Genomic DNA, 17,408 nt, shown 5'->3' on the forward strand with positions numbered 1-17,408 from the left:
GAGACAGGGTGAATCAAAGAGAGAGAGAGAGAGAAAGTAAGAGAGAAAGAGACAGAAAAACAGCGATAGAGAATAGTTTAAAGGCACACACGCACACACGTGCGCACACACACACACACACACACACAGTCTCTGCATATCATCTCAAACATCTTAAAAAGTAAAAGAAATCAGAAAATGTCATTTCCACTGACTTCAAAGAGTACTATGAAAAACTTTAAAACCAACATCAAAATAATATTTAATTATATAACTTGGACTGAAAGTTTTTCACTTCCAATCATTACAAGCATAGTGCGTTTTGAGCAATTCTTTAGGCTATGTGAAACTGTCTAATATATGGTAACATATAATGTAATCTATAATGTATAATGCCTTACAGCATTTGGATCTACTGTATAACCATTTATATAAAGCACTTTTACAGTGAATTATAAATGTAAAAGCATTAAAATAAAGCATTTATTTACACACATTTATGTGTGAAAATGTCTTTGTAATGCAGTAAGTCTCTAGTGTTTCCACATTATAGTCTAAAGCTCTTTGCATTCACATCAAAGAAGGAAGCAGAAATAATAATAGCATCTTTGTTTAATAGAGGGCTTTCAGGAAACATAGGTAACAGACTGTCTGGCGGCCATATTGGAGGTCCTCAGCTCTTGGCCAATATGCAAACAGCTGACTGCATTTCTAAACTGACAACTCAGTCTCAATAGAATTCAATAGACATTGTTAATTTCTGTTATTTTGACTGGGAATTGATTTTGCCACTGATACATCTGATTGATTTTGTGTTTAGTGTTAGATTATGTCAGCTTGTTAGCTTGCTAACCATAAGATAGCTAACCATCACTCTCTTGTTGTTAACACATCTGATTAGCACACTAGCTACTTTTCTAGTAGAAGCTATCGTCAGTAGTGGCACACGTTAACATTAATGCTGGTGGCTTATTTGTTAAATTAGCCTGCTGGCTAGTTCGCTAGCTAACAGTTTGTTCAGGGTGAGCTGACTCTTCTCAAGCTACAACTCGAGTGTTTTGGAGTAGAGACTAGACAGTTTACTAAGACAGTTTACTGTGTCACAGTAAAACAAATCTAGCTTATCACACTATTCCCTTTTAGAATTGACATACACCCACACCACAACATTCTTTTTCAGGTATCTTTTTCTTGACCAATAATTAGCCATTATTAGCAGTGATGGCAAAAAAGAGTAACTCAAATCCTAAATCCATTACCATAAAACCCCCATATGACTCTAATCACCAAATCAAACAGCAAAGGCCTGGTTGGTCTACCACCCAGCTCACCCTTTTTATCAGTGTTGGGAGAAAGAACAAATAAAAGTTCAGAGTGAAATTCTGCACTTTATCAAAGATCCCTTCCAACTCATTTGGCGAGGATCACCTGTGTATCAGAGTATGAATATTGCATCATACATCAGGTGGGCATTGTGTTGGGAGAAGACAGGCCGACAGCTTGGAGACTTCAGCTCCTCCATCATAGAGATACGATGTTCTGGCTCACTATTTGTACAACTGATTCCTCTCTCAGAGACAGGCAGCGATCACATAAATATAAATGTGCACAACCAAATGCACATTACACATGTATGAAAAAGAATCCATACAATGAAACACTCTTTCTTTCAGTATCCACATAAGAGAACATACTGTATGCACACAGAGACAACCAATGAAAACCTATAGCTGTGTTTTAAGGGTAAGAGTTACTCCCACAGAACTAGAATGGATAAAACGGTCTTTCCCATTCAAATCAACGTTCCTGAATGGTCGGAGTGGCGGCCATCTTTATGTGAACCGTTGGGCTAGCTTCCAAACCGACTTAGCCTACAGCAAGTCGCTGAGGTGTGAGGCTTTGCAGCAAGGACCAAAGCAGTGGAAAACTGGCTTTGCAACTGAATGAAGTTGTCACTCATGCCTCCACATGGCCTTTTACCGGTTGCTCCTGTCTTTTGAAGTCGGTCAAAAGTTTTGACATCTGTACACAGTTAGTGGTCTGGTGGGCGGGGTCGTCATCAGTGCCAATGGAGTGCACCTGGGCCTGGTGAACTCCTTGGGCTTAAAAAGCCATCTGACCATCAGTTGTTCTCTCCCTCCTCACTTATGCACACCTTTTGTTCTGTTTTTGTTTGATGTAGTTTGTGTTTGTTTACCCCTTAGTTTTAGTTAATAAATCATTGTTTTAACTTTGTTCTGTTTTCATTTGATGTAGTTTGTGTTTGTTTACCCCTTATTTTAGTTAATAAATCATTGTTTTAACTTTGGCGTATTTCTCCCCTCTGTTACATCCTTGAGCCGGTTTGTAACATAGTTAACCTGTTTCAGCCGATGTCTGTTAGCTGTTTAAAGTTAGCGAATGCCAACCTACCTGTTTGCTAACTATAGGTTTGCTAATATGCTGATTTTGACAAGAGCTAGCGAGAGAAACACAATCTGTGATAAAGCTACGTTAACCTTGTCACAGACAGCAACTTCCAGTTGTGTTTTGTCAGTTTAAAGCACTCAGACACGTGCACACTTCTCAAGTGACACACTTTACAGCCTTAATGCCCAGACTTGTGTTGTCACCATAGAAACTAACCCTTAAAATTCCATAGTCGCCATTTTATGCTGTATGTCAAATTATGACAAACAGTAGAAGAACCGTTCTATCCATTCAAGTTCTGTGGTTACTCCAAACTGGCATAAGTTTAGGAGTAACTATTAAAATCAACACTGTGCACACAATTTTGAAGTGTGTAGATTTGAAGGTGTGAAGAAGTACATTAGGCCTATATGTGAGCAGGGAGGGGGGGTGTCTGATACAGGCACAGGACCGGCCTGGGTACAACAGAGGGCTCGTCCTCTCTGATCTAAATCTATAGTGGGGGAGTGTTAACATAAAATACATTGACATGTATTAGGACAGGAATCCTAGCAGCCACATGTGCTTGGTACTGCACACTGAGAAAAGATTTAATCTATTAAAGGGGAGAATGAGCTAGACTTACTGCCTGAAATACAGAGAACATTTGCTCAGAAATAGAGATAATTATGAGCAGGATTGATGTATTTCACCTGCGGCAAAATGTGTTTTGTGTAGTTTCACTGTAGAAGAAAAAAGCGATGGGATGGGGGCACCTCTGCACTCAAAACAGTTTGCACTTGGTAAAACCCATCACATAAAATAAGTGAATAAATGGTTTCTAGGAGGGCTCTTCATGAGTAATGTGGCAAAGGGGTAGCAGCCAATGCCCCCTTTGGGCCTTATTTGTGCCTATGTGTAGAAAATAAAGGGCTGTTCACTCCTAATTTCACTCCTAATTCCCTCCTAAATTTTGCAGAAAGTTCCTCTCCCAGCATTTTATTTCATCAATAAATGTTCTGGTGGAAAACATTTTTTTAAATTGTAGTTTGAAGTGAAAATACTTGAGCTTATATCGATCATTATTCACTGCTATTCCAACCTTTCACTATACTTTTCATCTTGAAGCAGCAAAGACAAGCATATTCTTTCAAATCTAGCAATTTTTTGGAGGTCATAATGTTCAAGTCTGAAAAAAAACAAAACAATTACATTTCTCATTTTGGTCACCAAGTTATGTTTGAAATATTACAAACCTCATCAACCAACTACAAGGATTGCTGCATTCCTAAATTTAAAAAAAATACCGTCGCTTCATGAAAGTCCTGGTTAGAATCTCAGTGCTATCCAGAGAATTTTTAGAGAGTGAGATAAAATGTTTCGTGAATACAGGCCCAGATTTTAATAAGGGAGCCAAAGACACATGCTCCCCTAATCCTACAGGAAGAGTTGATGAATCATTAAACTGGCGCCTAATCCTTTCATCCTCTGGATTGGAGCAGAAACAGCTACAAGGGGGATTACATCAGCAGCGGGCGCAGCAAGATTAATAGATTAAATCAAATTAAATGATCGCTACCTAATTCCTGCTATTGTCTCGGCATGCTGAGGCAGTGTTCGATGCCCTTGAATCTCTTGATCTGCTGCGGTGGATGAGAGCAGAGGCATGAGCAGCAGGAACAACAGGAAGTGCACACCTGACCCCCCCCCCCCCCCCCCCCCCCCCCCCCGGGCACCTGATCTCCATGTAAACCTGTGGACCGGGCGGATCGAGGCCCCCGCCGGTCGCCGGGCGCTCGGAAATGAAATCAGTTTTGTTGTGAACAGAAACAGAATATTTAATATTTCCGCTCTCGCGCTCGGGCCACAAAATAACATTCCTGAGCTATCCTTGAAGTGAGAGCGAGTAGTGTGCATAAAATCTTTCCACACTGCTTCCCACTGAGAGACTAGGAATGTGTTTATGAATGATGAATGGCTTATGGAGAGCCTGCCGATGTTATGATGCCAATTTGCATGGCTGACAAATAAAAACGAGTTGAAAAATTAGATGCATCCACTGTCAAATAATTTGCCATGCAGTATTGGGCTATTTGGCATGTTTTTCTTCTCAAACTTTTTCATATCAAGGACCCCAAATTTAGTCCACGTTTAGAGCCATTTGAGGAGATTTTGTCTCTTGGACCATGAGAACATTTGTATTGTTAGATATGATTTTGTCCAGAATCCCATGACTATCTGTATTGTAGGTAGAGAGATAACAATGAAACTATATGATCAAAACAGTCATTCTTCTACATTCTCTAACTGTGTTAACTTCTTGTTAAATTAAATGATGGTAAAATTAAATAATGGTAAAATTTAACAATTCACCGATTCACCACAGGTTGGGACCCCCTGGAACCCCCTCAAGGACCTCTGGCGGTCCCCGGACCCCACGTTGAGAACTGCTGTTTTAGGACATGATTATAAATCGCATTCCCATGATTTATATCTACGGTGGAGATGTGGCGAGTGGCAGAGGTGATGGGTGGAGGGAGGCGGGTCGAGGGGCGGGGGGGGGGGGGGGGGGGGTCAAAGGTTAAAGCAGGTTAACGACACAGATGGCCAAGCTGCTCAGGTTCAACAGCCAGGGAGGTGAAGCAAACAGCATGCAGGACCCAAAAAAAGAGGATAGAAGGAGCAGGAAAGAGAATGAGGAAGGAGGAAACTGAAGGAGAAATCTGACTGGCGGAGATGAAACGGTGTCCAGCAGAGACGGAAAATAACAAAGGGATTCATAACACTGGAAGACAGGGAGCTCCAGCAGAAGATCTTTTCAATTTGGGATGCTTATAGCTAAAAACAGCAATTCCATAGGAGCGCTCAAAAGGAAAACATGTAGGACATCCTGCAAATAATTCCATATGAGGAGTTTCATTCCAAAAGGAGATATCCACCGTTTGAAAACATTGACACCTACTCTCACAAAATGATGGCTGGCATTAGTCCATTATGAATAAATGCTAAAGTTAGGAGTCATCTTAAGACGTTAACGTACAAAATAATTAAGTTTTTGAGGATAGAATCGTCCGTGATTTTGAAATATTGACTCTAGGAAATGTAGGGAGCAATTATTTTCCAAAATTTCTATATATCGCACAAAACAGCCAGGAAGGACAGAAACGGGGAAACCCACTAAGTGAATTAGCAGCCCCTCCTCCTCCTCCTCCTCCTCCTCCTCCACCCCTTCAGCTCCCCCACGCTCTGAATATTGCACAACAAAACCTGTCCGATGCAGTTAACATGAGCGAACCAGGCAGGCAGGCGTCTATCCGTAGTTAACATTGGAGAATTAGCTTCCAGCTTTCAAGCTAGTGTGTGCGTGTGTGTGTGTGTGTGTGTGTGTGTGTGTGCGTGTGTGTGTGTGTGTGTGAGAGTGTGTGTGTTTTGGGGAGGAAGCAGTGTCACACAATAGAGTCAAGGGGCATTTGTCTACGGCCCCTGGGGGCTGCAGGAGAATCTAATAAAGTTGTTTACAAGCAGATCTTGAATAAAGACACACAATACACTCCTCTCCTTGCCCCCCCACCCCCACCCACCCCCCCCACCCCTCCTCCCCCAGGCAAACCCATTCACTTCCTCTCTTAAATAAGGAGAGGCAACACTGTCCTATAGAATTTACCATCTAGGGTGGATAATTGATTTCTTTAGCAGAGCGGCTGGATCAAGAAGAGGGAGCAGCGTTAGATAAAGGCCGAGCGGTGAGACGGTTTTTATTCACGCTGATGTTTTTCGTTCGCACTTCTTCTTTTTTTTTTCTTTTCTTACACAACATTGATATTGTCTTTGACGGGTTTGAATGTTAATGTTGTTTTGTTTTTTTATGATTAATCTTCAGCGGTATATTTTTACCGTTTTCCACCGGTTTTTCTGTGTGCGTCTGGGCAGGCAGGTGGGTGGATGGGCTGGAGGAGGTGGAATGTTGTTAAAAATTGTATACAATTACACAAAATCTGTGATTGTGATTTTATTTTTTTTTTAATATTTATTTAATTTACTTAATTGAATTTATCCCATTGGATTGCATAGCCTTCCCTCCTGTCCCCCTGTTGGTTCCCCTTAAAACTGCTCTCTCTCCTCACCTCCCCCTGTCTGCCCTGCTGACCCGGGATGAAGTGTGTCAGTTAATCATCTTAATGTGTTGTTCTTTATGTTCATTTATTTGTCCATTTTCTGTTAGTAATACGTCTGAATATTTACTTTATTTGTGCATTAATTATTTTATTATGATAGAATTATATTTTCTTTCATCACTTCACTAGTTAAGTAATTAAGCTAATATGCAGTATGTACGGTTAAAGAGTAACTAAACCCCAAAACCACTTCTGTACTTCCAAACTGCTGTATTTGGGTATTTAGTAGTGTTGTTGATGAATTCAGGTCCAAATCCTGACATTTTAGTGCAAAGTATTTAGATTCGACATATTGTGTTATAGAAATGCATAGCGACTGCCCCAAGCAAACCCGCCCCCCCCCATATAAAACCAACGTCTTCAGGAAAAGAAAAAAAAAAAAACGTCTCGACTCAGCAGACTGTGGAGAGGAGTATTAGCCAAGACCAGATTGAGTGAATTGAGTGGATTGAGTATAACGATTGCAGAGTAGTTCGATTGAACAGTTAGATTGTTTTAGTGTACATTTTATTGTTTTTTGTGTACAGTATTTAGTAGGTTAGTTAGCGATTTTAGACCACTGTTAGGTTGTTAGATTTTTCCAGCTTTAGTTGTAGGTAGTGTTAGTTTTAGCTGGTTTTCATAGTTCAAGTTTGTTTGTTACTCTTTAAGCTAACTTTGATACTACTCATGTTGGAGCTGCCGCTGTACAGAACTATTGATGGGATCGTGTTTCCTTTCCTTTATTTTTGATGTCAGAATAAACGGTCTGGCTGACCAAAGATATTCCTGGTTCTGAGCGTTTCATCATCACAATGCAGAGTCTCACAGAGACACAGAGACACACCTGAATAGATTTTTTTTATTATTTTTCTCAAGAACATTTTGACAAAAAAAACATATTCAGTGTGTTTAATGCTTTGCAGGACGCCCTCGCAGCCTCCAAACCATACTCTGCCCTTTGCATCTGAACGGCGACTGCATGTCCCGCTCGCTCCTGGCGGTCTATAAGTGGATTCATTTTCACAGGAATCTGCAGACACTTCGGTAAACAGCCCATGTCCCCATATTCCAGCTGGCTAGCGGCTATATGACGGACAGCTGATCTTGTGTGAGCTTTCAAAATATGACCACATTTTCACAGAGGTGAACGCTAAATACTGGCGATTAGTGTTTGACTGTGGAGAGCCCAGGAAACAGCTTGAGTGCAAGTTATAGAGACGGACTGTAGAATAAAGTAAGTCCCATTTATCACTTGCAGAACAAATTAAAATGACAGCTAGAATAAAAGCTACAGGAGTACTTGATGTGTCTATTGAAGAATATTTAGTTGAAATTGAATTTTTTGGGTTCTATCCTTCTTATACAATGAAAAAGGACTATTCTTTTACTGTATCTTTTCGTATTATTGTGCTTTGTTAACACCTCTAATGCTCAGCAACTTAGCATCTTTGCAACTGTTGCTAATACCTGGCAACCTTTACCTGTTTCTACAGCCAGCAACTTCTTTTCAGCCAAGATATAATGCCAGTATCAGCAAAACACACATGCACAAGGCTGCATTGCTCATGTTATTGTCGTGTAACTGGGGAATTTCATTATCAACTGTCAATTTTTTCCCAATACAGGTTGGCTGGTTCACACAAAAGAGAGAGAGCATCAAGGTTCAGCACAGTCAGCGTGACATTAGGACACAATAGAAAGTTCAAGGACTTCCAGTTTTCATGAGCCTTGAAAAGATTCTTCTGTTTTGTTCAATTAACATTAGAGTAACATTAAAATATGGAGAGCTGCTTGGTAAAAGAAGAGAAAACAGTTGTTGTGTGTTTGGGAACAGAGGTTTGCCTCTAAATGTTAAATCTGTTTGGAGTGAGCGTGTCTGTTGTCCGGTCCGCTCTGTTTGATCGTCTGACTTTCTGTTTGATGTAAGAATCTTGTTTTCCTTTGACTGGAAAAAATAAAATTTAGGAGCTTCATTCCAAAACACTTTGTATCCATTTTGAGAAATGTGGGTGTTTTATCTGTCTAACGAACTTTTTGGACAAAATGCAATATATCCACCTCACACAGCAGGACTTCAACTACAGGTACGGTAAGCTTAATATAAGTTACAAATTTGCCTATGATGAATTATTAACAGACGAATAGTTAATTTCTTTACACAATGTTAACATACAGTATATCACAACTGGGAAGGACAAAGCCATAGGCGTCTTTGCCCTATGAAATCCTCAATACCCAAACAAGATCGTTCAAACAACATATCGTAATAATAAATATCTCAGATTTCTCAGTTAAAAAGATATCTGACAATATCAAGCTCCATTTTTTTGTGATTTTTGTGCTTGCTGCGTATTTGAGGTTGTTTCCCATCTCGAGTGTTGCTTCATCTTCGCCTGCTCTCTCATGTGGCCTTCGCTTTGCTTCTGTTTACGTTGATTTCAAAGCTCTCCGTGCACAAAATTTAAAAGAAGTGGACCCACTTTGTAACAGAGCTGGATTGATCTAACTTTGACAGCTCTAACAGCAGATATAGATAGCTGCCCGACACAAGTGAAAAGATAACGACCACTAGAAGATTGAATCGCCGCTCCAGGAGATCCATTGCAATTTTAATAGGCCTATAGCTATTTCCTGTGTATAAAGTGGAACAAGTTTGAAAATAACAAAATAAATTACAGGGAAATGATTTTGCTTGATGTACAGATGTAATGCGAAGCTCCCGCTCCACCCTGGTGTGAATTTTCCATATCCAGAGCCGTCTGAAGACTAACAGCATGTTGGATATGGTGTTTTGCTGTTTGATCACAGCTGAAGCAATATTTGCAATATAATAAGAACAGCCATATTTAACACATCTATGAAGGGGCCAGTGAATGTTAATTAAAAGAACAAAGTGAAATTTGGTGTTTAGCGTGTTTTGGAAAAGATTCATTTATTCAACCTGGACACCAGTGTTGTGTCAGATGTGGAATGATCAAATCTTTGCTGGAGGTGTCCAGTTATTCAGAGAAAAGCTTTACACCCTCCAGAAATTGAGAATCAAGCAATTAACAGGATTACAATATATATTGAAGTGTTCATAAGATAAATTTGTTATGCTGGCTTTTAATTTGGCTAATTACCTCCTCTAGACAGATGTCTAGATCTAAAATTAGGCCAACATAATTGTATCGCCTTGTCCATTGACTATGTGTATATGTACAGTATATATATATATATAATTATATATATTTATGTGTGTGTGTATATATATATATATATATATGTATACGCATTTATTATTATTATTATTTGCGTTCATTTGCATTATTTGCACTGTCTCTATAGTTTTACATTATGTACATTACCTTTATTTTATCTTATTACCTCTTCTTTTTTATTATCTTCCTATACTTGTTTTCCTTGGTACTGTTGCTGCTGTGGCACCTGAATTTCCCCTAGGGGATTAATAAAGTGTTATCATATCTTATCTTATCTTATCTTATCTTATCTTATCTTATCTTATCTTATATTATCTGATCTTATCTTATGTTCTGTATCAATATGTGTTTCAAAATTCTGTGCCTCTGATTGGTTGGTGCTACTGAAATTATTTCTATAGCTATAATTTCTAAAATAATATCTATTAATTGTTCATGAACTGATTGCAACAAAAATATAAGATTTTTTTCCCCATTCTCAATAGTAGAGTGAGCCACCAGGAAGTCCAATAGCTTTTCATTGGATATTAATAATAATAGTAGTAGTAGTAGTAGTAGTAGTAGTAGTAGTAGTAGTAGCAGTAGTATTTGCTGTGGTACTGAGAATAACAGTAACCCAAAGAATCAACACAACTTACGAACACACAGATCTCCACTTTCGTAGAAGCCTGGGCAGCACTGTGAGCGTCGGCGGTACATCGTCCTCACACCCCTCCTGTACGCTGTCTTATAGCTGATCCTGCACACACACACACACACACACATACACAGAGAGAGAGAGAGAGAGAGAGAGAGAGAGAGTGAGGGTTTGTCCTTGAAGGGCTGGAGTAGTGCTCATGTTAGATGGTCTTCTGTTGTCTGCAGTACTGGAGCAGATGGGAAACCCATCCACTCTGCCCTTCACTCCAGATTATACAACTCTTTCCAATGGCTTCTTCTAAAACATTGTTCTGGTGACCCTGTGCCTCAGTGCTAATAGGTTTCAAGCAATATGGTGTATGGTGTTTGAATATACATTTATTAAAAGGAGAACATTGCAAAAAAACATTGCATACCGAATGTAAATTTATTGGCACATCACACATTATGAAAATGATAACCTAGTAAGGTAACTACTAATCCAAACTACACATTACATCATATCACTATTAATCTACATAATTCTTTGTAGCACTAAAATCAAGAATCAAAAATAAATCAAATCCAAATCACACTGAAAATTACCACTTGTAAATACTAAAACTTAAAGACGATTATAAAATAAATAAAACGATTATGTGAGAATAGCAGAAATTGGACACACCAGTTTCACCCTGTACATCACATAAAAACGTTTGTTAACGGTCAAGTAAAACAACTTTGTTTAAGGTTAGGGTAAGGTTTTGATCATGGTTAAATAAGGAAAACCTTTGCTATAAATGAAAACTTCACTCACTCCTCGGCACGAGTTGAGAATTGAGCCTGGATGTCGGAGCTGAAGGTACAGTAAATGTATCCGCACAAAGAAATGGTGAGTAGAGCCCGCACTCTGCTCACATGGAGCCTTTATTGTTCCTTGACAGACCTGATGAAGGCCCAGAGAGTCTTTTAACTGGAGGAACAATAAAGGCTCCATGTGAGCAGAGTGCTACTTACCATTTCTTTGCATTCTACTTCAGCCCGGCACCTAGAAGTGATGTGCATGTGACTTATAGCTTCATTGCAAATGTATCCGCACCCCACCACGCACCCCCCACCCTCCTCCTTGACCTCCATACCCTTACTTTTCACGCACTATTTTAATGTCAAAGTATTTCTTGTTTCTAGTCGTCTCTCCTCCCTGTAATCCTCTCCTGGTGGGGAAACATTTTCTCTCACTCGTGCACAGACCATGTATTTGCATTTGAAGACATAGTGCTCATTCACAAAATGTCAATTAGACCAGGCTGCAATTTGACTGAGCTCACTAACCTTTGAGTCTATTAGCAGACTGATCCAATCTAAAATGTTCAGGTCTTCTCTTCACTAAAACATTTCAACTATATTTGCTAAACAATAAGCCAGCATTTCACCTGTTACGGCGTTACAGGGAATGGGCCTTCATGGAAAGATATTGGAAATCGATTCAGATCACTATATTCCAGACAAACTAGCCTTAATACTTTAAGGGAGAGTTTCTTTCACTCAGCCAAGGACGCCGATGTTTTCTAACATTTCAGTCGAACATCAATGACTCAGCTCTTAGCTGGAAGAGCTGAACTGTTGGCTATAAAGCTTAATGTGGTCATTAAAGCCGATACGCCGACGGTGGCTCATCAAAATGACCACATCAGGCAGATGTATCTCCATCTGAACTGCCAGTGCCAGGCAGTAGAGACGAGTGACTGACTGCCTGTGAGCCTCGGCGAGAGAGCTATATACAAGATGTACAGGGGATGACACATGTAGCATGGTGAACTGGCTGGAGACTAATATTGTCACTGAGGCAAAGAAAAAGGAATCTGGTTAGGTGTGATAAAGTAGACTTTTCCACACTAATTTAATGTCCCACAGCACAGACTTGGCAGAAGACTTGTTGCTGAGGGATCTGAAGCGCTGCAGTCCGTGCTCGTACCTGTGTCTGGTGCATTTGAACCAATTGAGGATGTCGGTGCAGCGGGTGTAGTAGACTTGATCAAACGGATGGGCATAAGACTCCTGGACAGTCACCGCATAGCTGAAGGAGAGAGCATACAACCACAGTTCAGCTGAGACACTTGATAAGAAGACATGCACAGTTCAATTTGTCATCTAGAAACATTTCTTTTAATTATCAAATGAATAAACCAGGGTTCCCATACACACTTGGATATTAAATACAAGGATTTTTCAATGATTCAATTCGTGTTTGGTGAACATCAAGGACTCAGAATTGGCAGTTTTGGAGTAAGACATGACATTGGTCAAAATTAGACAGTCATCACCATCTTTGTTTACTCATTTTTAATAACCTCGCCAAGTCAAGAGATCCTAGTGGAATCTTTTTAAAACTCAAATGAATGCAAAGTGTTGCTGAGCTGACAGAGAGCTGAGGCATGTTGATGAATTTGGGTGCTTGCTGTGTTTTAATTTAAAAAATCTTTCAAGGCCATCCATTCATTTTTAAAGACCTCTAAGGTCTAATTTCATTTTTCTCAAATCCACAAACTTTCAAGGGTTTCAAGGTCTGTGGGAACCCTCACAAACTTTATTTATATATTTTTTTGACTGTTTTGTACTGATTTTTCTCTCGTTTTACAAGGCACACCTGAAAATGAGAGGTGTTCTCAGTGTGTTTTCACTTATTTTGAATAAAGGTTAGTGAACTAAGTCTAACCTTAAGGAAGAAGTGAAAAAGCGGAATAGTGATCAGAGCTAACATCCACTTCCACAATTCCTACTGATTACACAGAGAGATTATTGATCAGGGCACCTGCACTCTCTCTCATCAGAAATGACATTGTGCTTTTACTCAGCGCGGCCCTGAGTGGTGAGACCACTCAAGCAGGCACATTAACATCGCTCTGAATTTACAGCCGCAGAATGTCCCCAGGAGTAAACCTTTTCCCTTTTGCTTTTGATTATTGGCAAACTCTCAGCCTTGATTTGTGGAGGGGAGTCCATTAGTTTGCTGCGGCATTTTGAGTGGTGTTATTTCATTGTGGATATTGGAGAAGCGACAGAAACGGGGAAACTGACCTCTCCCAGTGGCTGCACACGTTGGGGTCATCCGGGTTGAGGGGCGACGCCAGTGGGATCAGGCCGAAAAGACAGAGCCACAGCAGGGCCTGGGGGGAAACCCCGCCTGCCCCCATCGTCCACCTGCCTCCGTCCTGGGAGAGAGAGAGAGAGAGAGAGAGAGAGATAGATAGAGAGAGAGAAAGAGAGAGAGAGAGAGAGAGGGTTATATGGTTGTTGTCACATGCTTAAAGAGAAGAATCTCTGAAAAGAAAGATTGGGAGACACTGCTGTTACTTTTCATCTCTTCATAAGGCGATAAGTCAATAAGATGCACAATTTAAAAGAAAAACAATGTGAACAAGTCTGGAAGGGAAGAATAGTAATTATTATAATCCACAAGACTATGAAGATGACCAGTGGTAAAAATCCATCAGTGGAGTTGTTGACAGAAAGTAGATATATGCAGCAATTTCAAAAACATCAACAGGAAATGTCACTGTCAGTGGACAATGTCATAATTTAAAGAGCAATAGGAGAAGCAATGCAACTAGGGTGTAAATATGGAGATTTCATAAAATGTGGATGATATAACACCAGATTCACATTACAGTGGATGTTTTGCTTTGGGGCGATCCTCTGTCATTTTCTGTGGCGCGGAGGGGAGAGGAGGGGCGGCTGGACGCACGTCAGGGGAAAAGAGCGGTGAAAAGTTGAAATCTCCTGTACCTTATGCAAATAAAATAGCAGGGTTTGTGCGCACCGCTGCGAATGACGATCAACAAACAAGAGCTCCGCTCGCAAAAAACTCAATGTGGGGTTGTGTGCCCGACACAACCAATCATCTTTTCACAGAAATCACTCTCTGCTTTACATAACGGTTAGCATAAGCGTCTGAAGGTGAGCTGCAGCAGAGAAACATCAGCCTTTACTGGAGCTGGTATATGTTTTTTTCTAGATTGGCAAAATTGCCGACTCTCAATGCAAATATCTTAGGTAGCGTTGATGTTAACCTAGGTGGATATTGTTGTTATTGCTACATATCACCACCTTTAAGGCGATGATGCAAGGGCAATATTTAAGGCAATGCAGATGGAAATTTCGGCCAAAATTATTACCAAGAAAAAAAATATCATTTTTCATGCCAATCCCAATTCCAAACAGCCCGATAGCCCCAGCGGCTCCATTGAGGCCCCGGCATTTTGCCTCAAAATGTTGCCTGTGGATTGTTGCCGGAGAGTGTTGTTGTCAGCAGCTGTGGGCATGACAGTGACACAAGACTCGGCGGCGGACACATTCCTCATGCCCGTCGGGGCCATTTCGGCGGCTTCACACTGACAGCGCCGGAGAATCGGGACATGATGAATAAACCCCTGAGTGACAGACGTGACACAAGCCAAACTCTCCCACCCACACTGAGCCGTAAAGGAATGACACTATGATGTTCATTTGTGGGACTATTGGTGGAGTGTTCTCATTAGGTGTAAAACGAGTGAAGCCGCGAGGAGACAGTGTGAGAGAGGCAGACAGGCTGGATGTTTTCTCTCACCGGTGTCTGCTGTGTTGACACGTGTTGTGGACAGTTATAAGTCAGGTGAAGCGGTGAGTCAGCCTCAGTGAGACGGCTCAACTGTGATGATGAATGAAGTTTGACATGGACAACTGCGTCACCGGCAAATGGGCCATAATGATGATAATGATGAAAACTTGTGTTTGTGTCTGTGTTTGAATGTGTGAGAGAGAGAGAGAGAGAGAGGGAGAGACAGAGAGAGAGAGAGAGAGAGAGAGAAAGAGGTATGTGTGTATGCATGCCTGTGTGTATGTTACGTGTGCGTGTGTGTGTGTGTGCGTGTGTGTGTGTGTGTGTGTGTGTGGAGCGAGGTGTACATGTGTGATTTAAATGTCAAGAACTTGTTTACGATCACTCAATAGTCAATAGTAAATCAATCAATAGTAGACGTTTGTGGGCGTTTCACTGGATGTTCTGTGGTCAGGCATGTTTGTTTAACGTTATTTGTTAATGTAAACATATTTTGTATTTTATCTTTTTCTTTATTTCATTTTGCCATAATCCAAAATCACATGTCTGGAATACATAATCCTAAAATGATGCTTTACTCTAACGAGCTAATTAGCTAAGTGGCTATACAGCTATTTGGATGTGATGGGATACTGTAGCTAAGCTAGCAGAGCCTTGTCTCCCAAAAGTTTGTGAAATGAGCACTTTGTGTTAAAATGCAAATAAATGCTCAGTGCACGAAAACTGAGAGAAATGTTTCCCCACCATGAAAGGATTACATGAAGGAGACACTAAAACAGTAAAGGCTCAATTATGCTCCACGTTAAATACGTATACGGATACGGACGGAGCCTTCTGTCCGTACTCTGCGTTCATTTCGTCCGTATTTGTGCACGTTTTCTGAAAGCTTACGGATATGGACGAAACGGAGCAGTACCACCGGAAATCGTGGGGACAGTGTAGCCAATAGTTCAAGCGAGACCAGTGAGACACGACGAAGACATGTTGTTTGTTGTTCACAACAAACATGGCGACGGTGGACAGAAACCTTTGACTCTCTACTGCCCTCTAGTGGATGCACTGCTTAACATCCATGCCAACGTAAAGGACGCATGGAAGTATGTGGGCAGTGACGGTTACATCGTTTGAAACGGATGTATTTATTTTTGTACGTAAAAGGAGCATAAATGAGCCTTAAGGATGTGGAGGTCAGGAATAACCTTTTGCCTTCAACTCCGTTGACCTGGGTTCAATTCCCAACTCACAAACTCACAAATTTTCATTTTTAGTTGAAGTTTTTCTTTTTTAACCATGACCAAAGCCTAACCCTAACCTTAACCGAAGTTGTTTTACTTGCCCAAACGGTTAGCTAACCTTTGTCAGCTCACGAACAGGTGAAAATTTGCGATCCAGTTTGTGGATTAACATAATGTAATCTGCAACACGTAATCTGTGTTTCAGAGTTTGTTCTCAACTCACAAAATTTTATGAGAGTGTGTTGGCTAGCAAGCTAACATTCATTTTAGTCTAGAAGAGCTAACGTTAAAGATACCAGCTAAAATATTTGAGGCTTTACACACCAGGAAGGCAAACGATTTCGGTCACTTTCCTCTATGTATAAATTTGTTTGTCAAGATATAAATTGACAGAGACGGGTCATAATTTGGGAAATCCCGGCCCAACTGTCTTCCATCTTCCATTGAAAGCTGAAGTGAATCTAGCGACAAAAACTTAATGAACCGTAGTTATCCCCGATTGCTTCTCCTGCCACGACTGTTATGCTCATTTGCATAACGTTAAAGTTTTTCAACTTTTCTCGTCATGTTGCACGCCCGGTATGCGTCGCCACCTGTCCCATCATGCCATGCACACATTGTTACTCACTTCTCATAGACAGTGAATGGAGGCAAACTGTGAAATTGCATCTACCATTAGTCACTCTGCACTTAGAAGAGATTTTGCAATTTCAATCATTGATGCAAAAAATCCGCTGCAGTTTATCTATTGAACAGACCCAAGAGTCAAATAAACATTTCTATTGAACAACTATGGATCGGTTCTTATCCTCACAATTAAAATCTACATCATTCCGGAGCCAAATCCAATGTTATCTAGAGAGACAAAGTAGAGCTTACCTGGCAGGAGAACCTGTGTGGTGAGCGGTGATCTGAACTGAAACTGAACAGTATCACAGGTGAAGGATCCCACAGTGGATACAGTGGCGGGCCGGACTGGACTGCAGGACACCTGTGTGTAAGACAGAGAGGAATGCATTGAGAACAAACGCTCACTCACTCACATGACCAGCCTTGAACACAAACACACACTCTCCACACACACACTTCACACACTTATCTTTTAGGGGTTCAGATAAAATCATATAAATAGTTTTGGCTATTACATTAATGGGGCAATAAGTAAGGGTTTTACTGGCCCATAGCACAAAATGAGCGTAATATATCTGTCGGGGGGTTGATGGGGTTGTTGATC

At 40.6% G+C, this 17,408-nt stretch overlaps 1 protein-coding gene across 2 annotated transcripts in view; it reads right to left on the reverse strand.

Moving 5' to 3' along the window:
• The window catches only part of LOC139656776 (multiple epidermal growth factor-like domains protein 11), a 95,924-nt gene extending 82,409 nt beyond the window's left edge, over nt 1–13,515 (reverse strand). For both annotated transcript variants that reach the window (XM_071534398.1, XM_071534397.1), the window contains exons 1-3: nt 13,421–13,515; nt 12,318–12,419; nt 10,363–10,463 (exon numbers count right to left, since the gene is read on the reverse strand). In XM_071534398.1, coding sequence (XP_071390499.1) covers nt 10,363–10,423 — 61 coding nt within the window. In that variant the 5' untranslated portion in view covers nt 10,424–10,463; nt 12,318–12,419; nt 13,421–13,515. The remainder of the gene's footprint in view (nt 1–10,362; nt 10,464–12,317; nt 12,420–13,420) is intronic.
• Nucleotides 13,516–17,408: the final 3,893 nt, after the last annotated feature.

The sequence above is a fragment of the Centroberyx affinis genome, unplaced genomic scaffold (genome assembly GCF_046629955.1).
Source record: "Centroberyx affinis isolate AG114_WGS23_722 - 3 ecotype Tasmania unplaced genomic scaffold, CSIRO-AGI_Caff_v1 ptg002536l_1, whole genome shotgun sequence".
NCBI lineage: Eukaryota > Metazoa > Chordata > Actinopteri > Beryciformes > Berycidae > Centroberyx > Centroberyx affinis.